Genomic DNA, 11,838 nt, shown 5'->3' on the forward strand with positions numbered 1-11,838 from the left:
ATACTCCATAAACAGAAGGAAGAGCTCGGCCAAACACCCAACAGTGGTGTAATCGTCAAATATATATATATTTCTTACATAATAAGTCCTTGATTGGTTTGTCGGCGTAGTAGGGGGACATTGCGCATAACAACGGTTTGTCAGAAATCGTTTGAAAAGGCACCCATACTATCGCTGAGGAAACAACTGAAAATTCCCGTTTCTCTAAAAGTATTGCTTTTCAAATCTGTTTCCATTTACTAAAAAATTTAGTACAATCTGAGTTTATTGGCAATACAGTTCCAGTGTGTAGGAGATTTATAGATAGTTTGACAGAAAAACTTGTCTGTGTAAGCATCTAGTAAAACGTTCCTAACGATTTAATACATTGGTCCTCAAACTTTCAATTACTTGCTGGCTATTAAGTAATACGATTTAATGGCATACAAAATAGTAAATATTTACAAAAATTGTACATTACAAAATAATCGAAATAAATATATGTATATTAGTATGAGTACATCTGTGTAAAGAAAATTCGGGAGCTCACAGTACATCAAGAAAAAATTGCAACGCTGTGCATGGTTGCTAGGAAACGGATATGCACAACACAAACCGGAAAATTGAAAATCAACTGCTGCAAGTTACTCAACGATTTTGAGGATAAGAAGCCTATAGAATTAAAAAAAAAACACAACAAAACATATAGGTAAGTATGATGTCCAAGGGCCTTATTTGCTTCGACATATCAAAAAATGAGCGTTTCCAACTGGCGGACAACTATAAAATGCTGCATAGGAAAATTAAAATACATTGGAAGGTTGACCAGTAAGTAAATGCACGCAAACACAAAAAATGGCGAAAGTTTGTAATGCAAAAAAAAAAACTGTTTCACAGGATCGATGGCGAGCTGAAGAAAGAAAAGCTACAGCGCGTCAGCATATTTGTGCTAGCTGGGCCACAAGATCGCTTTACTGAGGAAGAGTTTCAAGTGCTGAAGGAGTTTGTGGAAAAGGGTGGCAAACTGTGGGTGATGCTTGGAGAAGGAGGCGAACAGGAATACAATACAAATGTGAATTTCTTTTTGGAACAGTACGGCATATACATAAATAGTGGTGAGTGCAGCAAGAAGATATACATTCTGTCAAAAAAAGAGGTTGTCTGTAAAGTCGGTTTACTGACGATAGTTTAACGTGACAACGTCATAAGAAAATATTGATGGAATGGTTGCAATTTTCAAAACAAAATTTTAATTTTATTTGTTTGATATATAATTTGTATGGATATAGAGGAGGAGGTAAATGGAATTGCAATGGAATAGGTCAAGTTACATTTACACATTTATCTTCAATTTCGATTGTGCATCAGACGTTAATAAGTCAACAACACTAAGAGGCACCATCATCGATTTGCCTTTTTCAAGACACTTTACACTCGAAACACTCCCTTTCATTTCCTACTTTTTCTATCATCGTCCTATTCTCAACAGAGAAATGGTTCATTACCATGCACACAGGAAGAAGGCATATGCAAATACAAGTATGTGAATTTATATACAAATGCGCACATACATACATATACATACATATATATGCTCACTCAAGTAGGACAGAGCCAGATGTCGAACGTTGCCGAACGCGAGGGCCGATTGTGCTCTTTGTCGTTCGTTCCGCGCTCTCGCTTGCAGTTCAAGCACATTAGCTTACATTTGCTTGCGTACGGAATAGATTCGTATATTTGATATGTCCATATGTCTTGTATGCATCTTTACATATAGATTTGTTCTTTTTGAAAATTGCGCGAAATTGTATATGCATATGCATGTTTATATACATATATTAGTATACAACATATCTTATAAGGTATGTGGTAAATATTACCATACATTTTCCTTCATATATAATAAAAAAATTAATAATAATAATATTAAAACAACAGGTATTATTAACAAACTTGGTTTTATTTTAAATTCTTCAAGTAAATCAAATTAATAATAATCAATAAGAAGGCATATGCAAATACAAATACGTGAATTTATATATGTACATATGCGTAAATACATACATATATACGCTCACTTAAGTAAGAGAGAGCAAGATGTCGAACGTTTCCGTTCGATTGCTTTGTTTGCTTTGTCGTTCGATCCGCGCTTTCGCTTGCAGTTCATTCAAGGTAACGGCAATGAGCAAGGTAACGACAAATGAGCAAGGTAACGACACATTTTTTCGTGCGTGCAGCCGGCTAAATAGAATTATAATATTACGTTTCCACCAAAAGCAAACACCGTGTTTGCAGGAGTTGTGTTTGGGAGAACTGTTAACTGTTTCCACCAGAAGTTTGGGAGAAATTGTGTTTGAACTGTCTTTTGTTGACATTGTGAAATAAGAATTATGAAAATTGATAAAATTATAAAATGGTGCATAAAATTCAATTTGTTATGTTGATTTTATCATTTTATTTTAAAATAATTGATAGTGAGTTGGTCACATATTATTTAAAAAAAAGGTTAAGAGAAAATAAAATAATTTTAAGCGTTGCTGCCAATTTAATGCGTTCGCAAAGTGTATGGTCTTTGGTATGGTAAACAGATTTATGATACATTATTTGTGTATAATGTACATGTATATTTTAGGAACATTCCAGTACCTTTTGGGAAGTAGACTGCCAGAGTAATGGGGACAAGTTTTTCAAAGATAATTTCCGAATGGAAAGATCCTGCTTTGAAAAATTGTGCAGAAAACTTGAAAAAATAGCCAAAAGAAAAACGAACTATCGAAACCCGATTTCACTAAAAAAGCGCGTGGCAATTGCTCTGTATGCAGAAAAAAACTGCAGGCATTCGAGGTCAATCTCTATTTAGCACATTACTGCCGCCTTGATTTAAAAACTTGGTATCTTTTCTTTATTGAAAATAATTTGTTTATATCGTTAATCTGGAAAAAGCGAATTTAATTATGCATAGACTCATGGATACGAACTTTAAATCAGACGGCAGACTATTATCCTTTTAAATTTGGTGTTCATCTGGTTGCCCGATTGGCCACTTGATCCTGCTTCCACTCTTATGATACAATTTTCTAGAATTCGTGATCTGAGCATCCATTGAGTGTATGAACCATATTGTAAAAAAAATCGCCACAACTGCACAATTGCCCATCGTAGACAACTTCGTGACGATAACGACCCTCTGGATCTTCGCGTATATCTGGACGACAGATATATACGCATTCCCACACTCGTGTGCGCAAATTTAAGCGATGCACATCACAAGAGTAATCATAGCCAGTTGTTCCCCCAACCGTATATAAATAATGTTCGTGTAAAACTATTCCCGGTCCATATTGCGGAATTGGCGCATCACCAGTAGCCTCTATTCGCTTAACACTCGGTTTTTTACCTGTTGTTTGATATATATAACAGTCGTTTGAGCAAGATTCACCAAATGGATAGCCGGTGCGTCAATCAAATGTCATATTGACAAATTGCAATCATTGTTGCCATGTTTCGATAAGAATGCAATAATAAATGAGGAAAACGAGCAACATTGCCACCACTTAATAATTATATTAGACGCAAACCCAACAAAACACACTTTGAAAAGTGGGTTTAGGTATGGAGTTGTGTTTTAATTTTGTATGGGATTTGACAGGTGTTTTGTTTGGTGTTTGCGCTAAGAACACGATAGCGGCAGAGAACCCAAACTCCGGCTGCGGTGAAAACTTAGTATAAGACGTTATCACGTCAAAAAAAAATATCGGGAACTGTTTATTTAAAAAGCGCGCGTTACATATGTATATGTCTAAATTTTTTTTTGCTGGAATGTTGATACAACTGTCCTCTATAGTGTGTCTTAGCGTGTGTCAAAAATCAATTCGCAACATTTTACACCATCAATTGGTCATAAGACGCGTGGCTGCTTGACTCGTTCCAAGAGAGTTGAATTTCTTTAAAAAAATTCATCGGAAGAAGGAAGCTAAAGACATGATTGAGCAAGTGAATCCGGACACAAGGCTTATCCAGCGGTTGAATGACGCTATCCACACGAGCCGAAACCCAAAAAACCACGTCAAAGTCAGTCAAGGTGAAAGTCATGCTACTCGGTTTCTTTAGTTATCATGGTGTTGTGCACTCGGAATTCGTTCCGAATGGTAAATAAAGAATATTATTTAGAAGTTATGCGACGTTTGAGAGAGAATGTGCGTAGGACACGGCCCAATTTGTGGAAAGAAAGCTCATGGATCTTGCAATATGATAAGGCACCTTCTCACAAGGGTCATATTGTGAACACTTTTTTGACCAAAAACTCGACAAATATCATCGATCAACAACCGTATACTACATAGTATTTAGCCCCCTGTGATACTTTCCTTTTCCCAAAACTTAAATTGGCACTCCGCGGACGCCGCTTTGAGTCGATAGGCGCCGTTAAGGAGAATTCGCTAAAGAAGCTGAAGAAGATCTCTTTAAACGCGTTTAAAAGGTGCTTTGATGGCTGGACTAATCATTGGCGTATATGTATTGCTTCGAATCGAGCCTATTTTGAAGGCGTCAAAATAAATTTTGATGATTAAACAATTACTTTGCGTTTTATTGAGCGATTCCGGTACTTTTTTGACAGAATGTATTCACGTAGAAAATAGTTCGCCGAGGTATTATTATTTTATCATTTCTTTAGATACTGTCGTGCGTCCCCATTACTATAAGAACTTCCATCCCAAGGAGTGCATTATTGGCGGCGGTGTAGTTTGTGAGTCCATGTGGCACCATTTAATAAAGCAAGATATCGAGATCGTCGATTATGACTTTAGTGATGAGAAATACAAAATACACTTTCAATATCCCTATGGTGCAACTTTAAATGTCTCTGAACCGGCAAATGTGCTGCTAACCACTGGTCCTGTCGTGTATCCCTTTAATCGGTGAGTGTTAAGAAATGTACGCTTACTTTTATTGTGCTAAAAAGTGATCTGCTAGGCCTTTGGCTGGCTACTATACAAACGAATGTGGCGGCAAGATTCTTGCCATTGGTTCCGGTTATATGTGGCATGATAAATACCTGCAAAGTGATAAAACAAATGATGCGCTGTTGGAGTATTTTCTACAACTTTTAGGCGGCAACGAGATACAGTATTCACATTTGGATTTTAATGATGTGGAGGTGAGTGGAAAACGTGGAATATGAAACGAAGATATAATATTTAACTTTCTAAAAAATACTAAACTAATAAATTTAACTGCTATTCGTATTTATTTATGGGGTTAGGGGTAGTCAGAATTAAAATAAAATTGGATTTTCTTTTGCATTTTATTAAAGTATAATATCTTAAAAATATTGTTTGAAAATTTGAAGTGAATTCGACAATTACTTTTCGAGTTATTTAACAATTAACAAAGGGCGCTCGGGCGCTCCGGAACGGCGTTCGAGGGCAAGTAGCTAAACTTTGAATGCATTTTTCTCAAAACTATGTTTTTTGAACTGATGATCAATGTAACTTAAGAACCGTTTGGTAGATTTCAATAAAATTTATACTGCTTTTGAAAAACATAAAAAACTCGTGCATGATCGAAGGATTTTTTTTAATCTCGATTTTTTTTAAACAATTAATTGTCGGTTTTTTTCACGAAAATCTGAAAAATATTTCCTGAGACCGCCATATTGTTAATTTTGAAATAAAAAATAGTTTAAAAAAACTAAAAAACACGCTTTTATTGCCAATCGAACTAAAAAGTATAAAATAAATTTTAATGACAAAGAGACCTATAATGAAGTAATAGCAAATCGAACGATCAGTCATAGTTTCCACGTTTCCACGATAGTCGGTTCTATGCTACCGAAACGACCCCGATTTATATCCGGCCAAAGACTGTGACTCCAGCAGCATTCCCCGTGTGTAAGTATGAGGAATGTTTATGCTGCTACAACAACAACAACATCAGTCATAGTCAACTACCTCAGAACAGAATTATAACAAAAATTAAGATACAAATAGAATAATTCAAATTAGAGTTAAAAGCGTGGGATGCTTGATATAGTAAATATTACAATCATTCTATTGGCAACTACCTATGTACAGAAGGTTATGAAAGTGAAGCAAAATGCCTCCCATAAGAAAGGAACTTATCGACTGTGAGTCTAAAGCTATGCAGTTATCGGCCGTGATAAAGAAGTAATCGGGATGAAGAACTTATTTCGTGGAGGGAGCCTAAATAAAGATTTTTCATTTTACAACCAAATTCACCTTACTTTTTGCCCACAGTAAAAAAAAGAAAATATTAATCCTGGCAATCCTAGTAAGGATAATGGAAAACTTTTATCAAATTATTGCATTGTTATCGGTCCTTGATAGGTGTGCAAAATTTCAAGTCGATCAGATTTTTAGAAGCCAGTGAAAATTAAGCTCAAAGATTCCGTTACATACATAATGATCACCGCAAGGGACTTCTTGAGAAACGGGCTCCACACAAATAGCGATAATTTATAATTATTAATTTTTTTTGGCAATTTTGCTAAAGTCAAGTCGAAACATGATATATTAATGCTATGTTTTTATTTTTGTAAAGCAAAGCAATTGACTAGCAAAAAAAAACATTATTGAAACTTACTACTCCTAACCCCTTATACTAATAGCTAATTTGTAGAAAAAAATCCAGATATTACAGTTATAAATAAGTTTATCAAATCTTATATTACTAAAGCTTGCCGTGAATTTACAGATTAATGATAACAAAACCTTCACCGACATAGCATTCATCGCTAATCGGCCAAAAGCTTGTCTCATTGACTCTATGGGCGGCATAGAAACACCAGCGGACTTCAAGCAGATGTTTGATATGACAATCTACTCGCTAAGTAATCACTTACTAAAGGATATTATGGACACATACGAGCAATTGAATGTCAAATATGAGCCGTTGAAAATTATTAAACCGCAATTTGAGATACCACTGCCGCCTCTACAACTAGCGGTTAGTATGGTGCTTAGGTGAAATCGCGGTGCCCTTTGTGGTGCCAATAAAATTCAATTAAGTTTGTGTCCAAATATTCATTTTCTGTTTCTTGCACGTAGACCTTTCCACCCATCTTCAGCGAACCGGCTGCACCACCCTTAGAACTCTACGATTTGGATGAGGTGTTTAGCGCTGCGCGCACACAACTTGCCCAAATGACGAGCAAATGTGTGCAGTCTATTTGTGCGAAGGATGCGCACAGGCCACTAAATTCACGTGAATTGGAAAATTATATTAAAGAATGTGCGCGGATCACAGGCATTATACACGAGCATCAAGACGTGGCAGCGCGTGAGATACTCAATATATTGGCGCATCAGATTATTAGCTACAGGCCTTATGCAGATGAGTGAATTATGCTGGAGTAGCGGGGTTGCAGCAAAAAGGGAGAGTGGGTGTTGTGCCGAGCAGGTGTGGTATTTCGACATCGATGTAGATTAAACATTTACTAAATTTAAATTTACTGATTAAATTTTATATTTAAATTGTCAGTATTTTCTAGTGCTCTATTATGTGAAACAAAGTAAAAATTCTGCCCATAGACAACTTAATTTGCAACTGCAGCGAGTTCCAACAACTATACACACATGGACATTTTTCTTATTTGCAACTAATTTATAGGGAGTTGGCATTTTTTTTTTTTAAGTTTTTGTCACACTTGTAAATATACCGAATGATCATATTATATATACCTACATACATATTTTGCATGCTTCAGTTGAAAGTTGATCACCGCAAGTGTCGACATGTAGTGGATTCAAATTTAATTGAAATTCTGAGAAAAGTTCGTAGAAACAAAAAGTATTCAAAATTGTAGAATTCATTTAGAATTTTTAAAATAAATTTAAGAGTGTGCTTTAAATGTGCAAATGGTATTTTCCCTAAAATCATATGATGCGAATATGATATTCTTTTTATGTTTGTTGGTATTGGGTGAGGGCAAAAAACTTCAGCATTTGCCTTTCGCCTTTGTGAATTTGCATCAGTTACTTATGTATATACTTACATACACTGTTTACGCACTAAGACCTCCCTACTGCCTTTACGAAATTGGTCCTATCATAATTTGTTGCTGTTGTTGCAGCAGCCTGATTAAGCCATGCCTAGGTAGCTGCCCGCCAAGCGAAAGCAACGTCAATGCCCATGTAATTGTACAGAGCAAGACTCAGCTCTGGGGAAAAGTTTTGTATTTGTGAATATCATCGTGCAAGCGCAACAACTCCTTTGCTCTTTCGCACCGAACTTTTTTTTGCTGGGGTGAAAGATCGTGTGCTTTTTGGCACTTGTAAGCCATGACCATGAGCCCATTTTTCAATATGCGGCGAATGCTGTCTTGCGATATTTTCAGTTCTTTGGCCATTTTTCTTCCACTTCGACGTGGATTTCGTCGAGTCGAGCCTTCACTTTCCGAACCATTTCTGGCGTTGTTGCGGTTTTTTTGGTCCACCTCCATAGCGTTTTGCAATGCTGCCAGTATCATTGTAACGTTTTATAGTACGATACACAAACATTTTATTCACTTTGAGGTGACTGAGCTCACGAACAATGGCTGGCAATCCCACTATTACGTTTGAATTCCATCACAGAAAAAAAATTCAACAACGCAAATGCTTTTGATGGTTTATAAGCAATATATTGAACTGTCATTAGAACAATTTTGACGTTGATGTCATGAGCTGTTTTACAGATACAAGCAGTGTGAAGTTGGTAACACTTCATATCGTTCACCCTGTACATTAAATTGAAAAGGGAGAATAAGTTGCTATCGTTTAGTACCGAACGGTTCGGTAAAAAAAAATATAAAGATTATGTATGTATATGCAAAAATATCTTTCAGTAATTTGGACTAAGTGTGGTGTTCTGAATGGTACCATCGCTGCCATCGATTTATGTATACGTGTTGCTTTATTATTATTATGATTTGTTAACAAAATTAACTTGCTTAAAATATACTAATTAGCATTACCTGCCGGGGCTATCAGCTCTTCTTATATGAATATAATGCATATAATTTTTTTTTGTTTTTTTTTATACTAATTTTAGATTGTTGCTTTCACAGCTTTGATAAAGTTTTAAATTGAAATGATGTTCATTTCATTGGGAATCTTGAGGAGTTCCATTCGATTGTGTTTGAAAAGACGGTTCCTGTACGGTTTCTGCGAGAGCAGTGCATTCAAAAAAAATGTGATTCAGAGTCCAAACATGTGGACAGAGCGGGCAAGTTGGTGGTGGATTGCCTGTTAGAAGGTGTTGATGGTGCAAAGAGTGTGACTTGGGCTCTAGTAGTGTAACTCTAGTATGTTATCTTTCATTCTCGTTATGTGTAAACTAGTCATTGATTTCATAGGGAGGAGTGTAAGTCAGTTAAAGGGTTATATACAGTTAGAATTTTCAAAAAATATTTTTTTTTTTAATTTTTTTCTTAATGTACATATATTTAAAAATACACACAGAAAATTTAATATCGTTCCGGTGAATATTATCGAAATTACGGAAAATTTGAAAAGGCGTTTTAGAGTGCTTACAAAGTGCTTTTCAAACTTTAAACGCGTTTTCCTCAAAATGGTGTTTTCAAAGTCGGGGACCAACATTACTCGAAAACGGCTAAACCGATTAGTATCAAATTTTAACACGAACTTCTTAAATGTATTCTTTAGTAATTAGTAGAAGATTTTTTCTCACCGATAAATATTTTTATTTTATAAGAAACCGCCATTTTGTCAAAACAATTTATTTTGCTTATTCCTTCGATTAATTACTACATACATACTTTAACGAAATCTGTTTGGTTTTTTAATTTCAGAGTATTCAGTTCAGAGATACAGGGTGGCTGATGAAAGCCGCTACCAAAAAAAAATTGAATAACTTTTTTTCTTTTTAAGTTATCTGTTCCATTTTTGTTTTAATTTGCAGATTGATCTTTAAAATTTATTAAAATGGATAACTGGGACACGCAAACACGAATTTGGATAGTCCGCCGCTATCACGCACTGGAGTCCGTAGTTTTGGTACAGAGAGAGTACAGGCGGATGTTTGGCGGCGATCCCCCGAGCAGATGGACCATAATGAGACTGGTGAATAATTTTGCTGAGCAAGGAACAGTCGCAAGAAGGCCTTATCATCGAAACCCACCAGTTCGGACGGAGGAAACGATCGCTGCTGTTGCTGCAGCTATACAAAGCAATCCAAGGGTTTCAACAAGAAGCTTATCTGCTCAACTTGGTGTCAGCCGACAGTCTTTACAAACAATAATGCACAAATATTTAGACTTATTTCCCTACAAAATTCAAATGGTTAACAAACTGAATGCAGCAGACTTGCCGATTCGCTTGGAATTTTGCCAGAAGATCCTGCAAATGGTGGAAGAAGACCAAAACATGTTAAACTGCCTTTTCATGTCTGATGAGGCCCATTTCGATTTAAACGGCAATGTGAACAAACAAAATTGTCGAATATGGAGTACTTCTAACCCACAGATACTCCACGAGACGGAATTGCATCCTCTTCGCGTGACAGTGTGGTGTGCGGTTTCTTCACGCTGTATTGTCGGGCCTTATTTTTTTGAAGAAAATGGTCACACCGTTACGGTTACTGGAGACCGTTATTTGAAAATGCTGAAAGAATTTTTCTATCCAGAACTACGCCGAAAGAGAATTCCTTTCAACTCTGTGTGGTTTCAACAAGATGGGGCAACGTCTCACATAGCCCAGACTGTTATGACAGAGTTGCGACGAAAATTTCCCAATAAACTGATTTCAAGAAACTCCGAATTTCGTTGGCCCCCCAGGTCGCCTGACCTTACTGCACCTGACTTTTTCTTGTGGGGTTTATGTAAACAAGAAGTTTATAAAACAAAGCCAACAAATTTGGATGAACTAAAACAATCCATTCGGGCAACAATTGCGGCTATTCCTGTCGCAACTCTCAAAGCAGCAATGAACAACTTTTTACTAAGATGCCGCACTTGTGTCAACGAGTATGGGGGGCATTTAAATTCAATTATTTTTAAAACTAGTTAAGCTACATTTAATAAAATTTAATGACCTTCAACTTGAAAAAAAAAATAAATATATATATATAATATAATATATATAATATATATATATATAAATAAAAATACACACAGAAAATTTAATATAGTTCCAATGAATATTTTCGAAGTTACAGAAAATTTGAAAAGGCGTTTCAGAGTGCTTGCGAAGTGCTTTTCAAACTTTAAATGCGTTTTTCTCAAAATGGTGTTTTCAAAGTCGGTGACCAACATGACTCGAAAACGGCTAAACCGATTAGTCTCAAATTTTAACGCGAGCTTCTTAAATATATTTTTTAGTAATTAATCCAGAGTTTTTTCTCACCGATAAATATTTTTGTAAACAATTTAAGGCCGAAACTGTGGTCAAAAATAGATTTTTTTTAAGAAATCGCCATTTTGTCAAAAAAAAATTATTTTGCTTATTCCATCGATTAATTACCAGATTTAACAATACTTTAACGAAATATGTTTGGTTTTTTAATTTCAGAGGATTCACTTCAGAGATATAGTGGTCACCGCAAAACGTCTTTTTTGAGAGGAGCGCCCGGAGACCAGCTGTAGCTCCCTCCCAAATAAATATTTTTACTAATACTAAGTCTTGAAATACAGTTAAAAGGTAACATAATATTTTTAGATCAATAAATTTAAAAGATTTCTCAGAAAAAATTCTTAAGAAAAAAGTTCAGTTCAGAAAAGTAACCATTCACTTTTGAAAATAAGCATCAACGTCTAGGCGCGTTTTTTGAAACACTTTTTTTTACAAATGATGCGTTTTAAATTTTGTACGAAATAAAATATTTCTAAAAATGCTCATTTTA

The 11,838-nt window shown here is 35.5% G+C and overlaps 1 protein-coding gene across 1 annotated transcript; it reads left to right on the forward strand.

Annotated features, from left to right (window-relative positions):
* Positions 1-511: 511 nt before the first annotated feature.
* LOC129247789 (intraflagellar transport protein 52 homolog) lies at positions 512-7,389 on the forward strand. Its single transcript, XM_054887101.1, has 6 exons — positions 512-807; positions 877-1,094; positions 4,655-4,898; positions 4,954-5,137; positions 6,694-6,945; positions 7,047-7,389. The coding sequence occupies exons 1-6, from the start codon at positions 695-697 to the stop codon at positions 7,338-7,340; spliced, it is 1,305 nt and encodes a 434-aa protein (XP_054743076.1). The 5' UTR covers positions 512-694; the 3' UTR covers positions 7,341-7,389.
* Positions 7,390-11,838: the final 4,449 nt, after the last annotated feature.

Source organism: Anastrepha obliqua, chromosome 5, assembly GCF_027943255.1.
Source record: "Anastrepha obliqua isolate idAnaObli1 chromosome 5, idAnaObli1_1.0, whole genome shotgun sequence".
In the NCBI taxonomy this organism is placed as follows: domain Eukaryota; kingdom Metazoa; phylum Arthropoda; class Insecta; order Diptera; family Tephritidae; genus Anastrepha; species Anastrepha obliqua.

What these genes read in the sequence shown, in the direction of transcription:
- LOC129247789 (XM_054887101.1), top strand. Translation starts at nt 695, where the DNA reads ATGATGTCCAAGGGCCTTATTTGCTTCGACATATCAAAAAATGAGCGT. An exon ending in ATACATTGGAAGGTTGACCA is followed by an intron (nt 808 to 876) that starts GTAAGTAAATGC and finishes ACTGTTTCACAG; the next exon opens with GATCGATGGCGAGCTGAAGA. An exon ending in TGCCGCCTCTACAACTAGCG is followed by an intron (nt 6,946 to 7,046) that starts GTTAGTATGGTG and finishes TCTTGCACGTAG; the next exon opens with ACCTTTCCACCCATCTTCAG.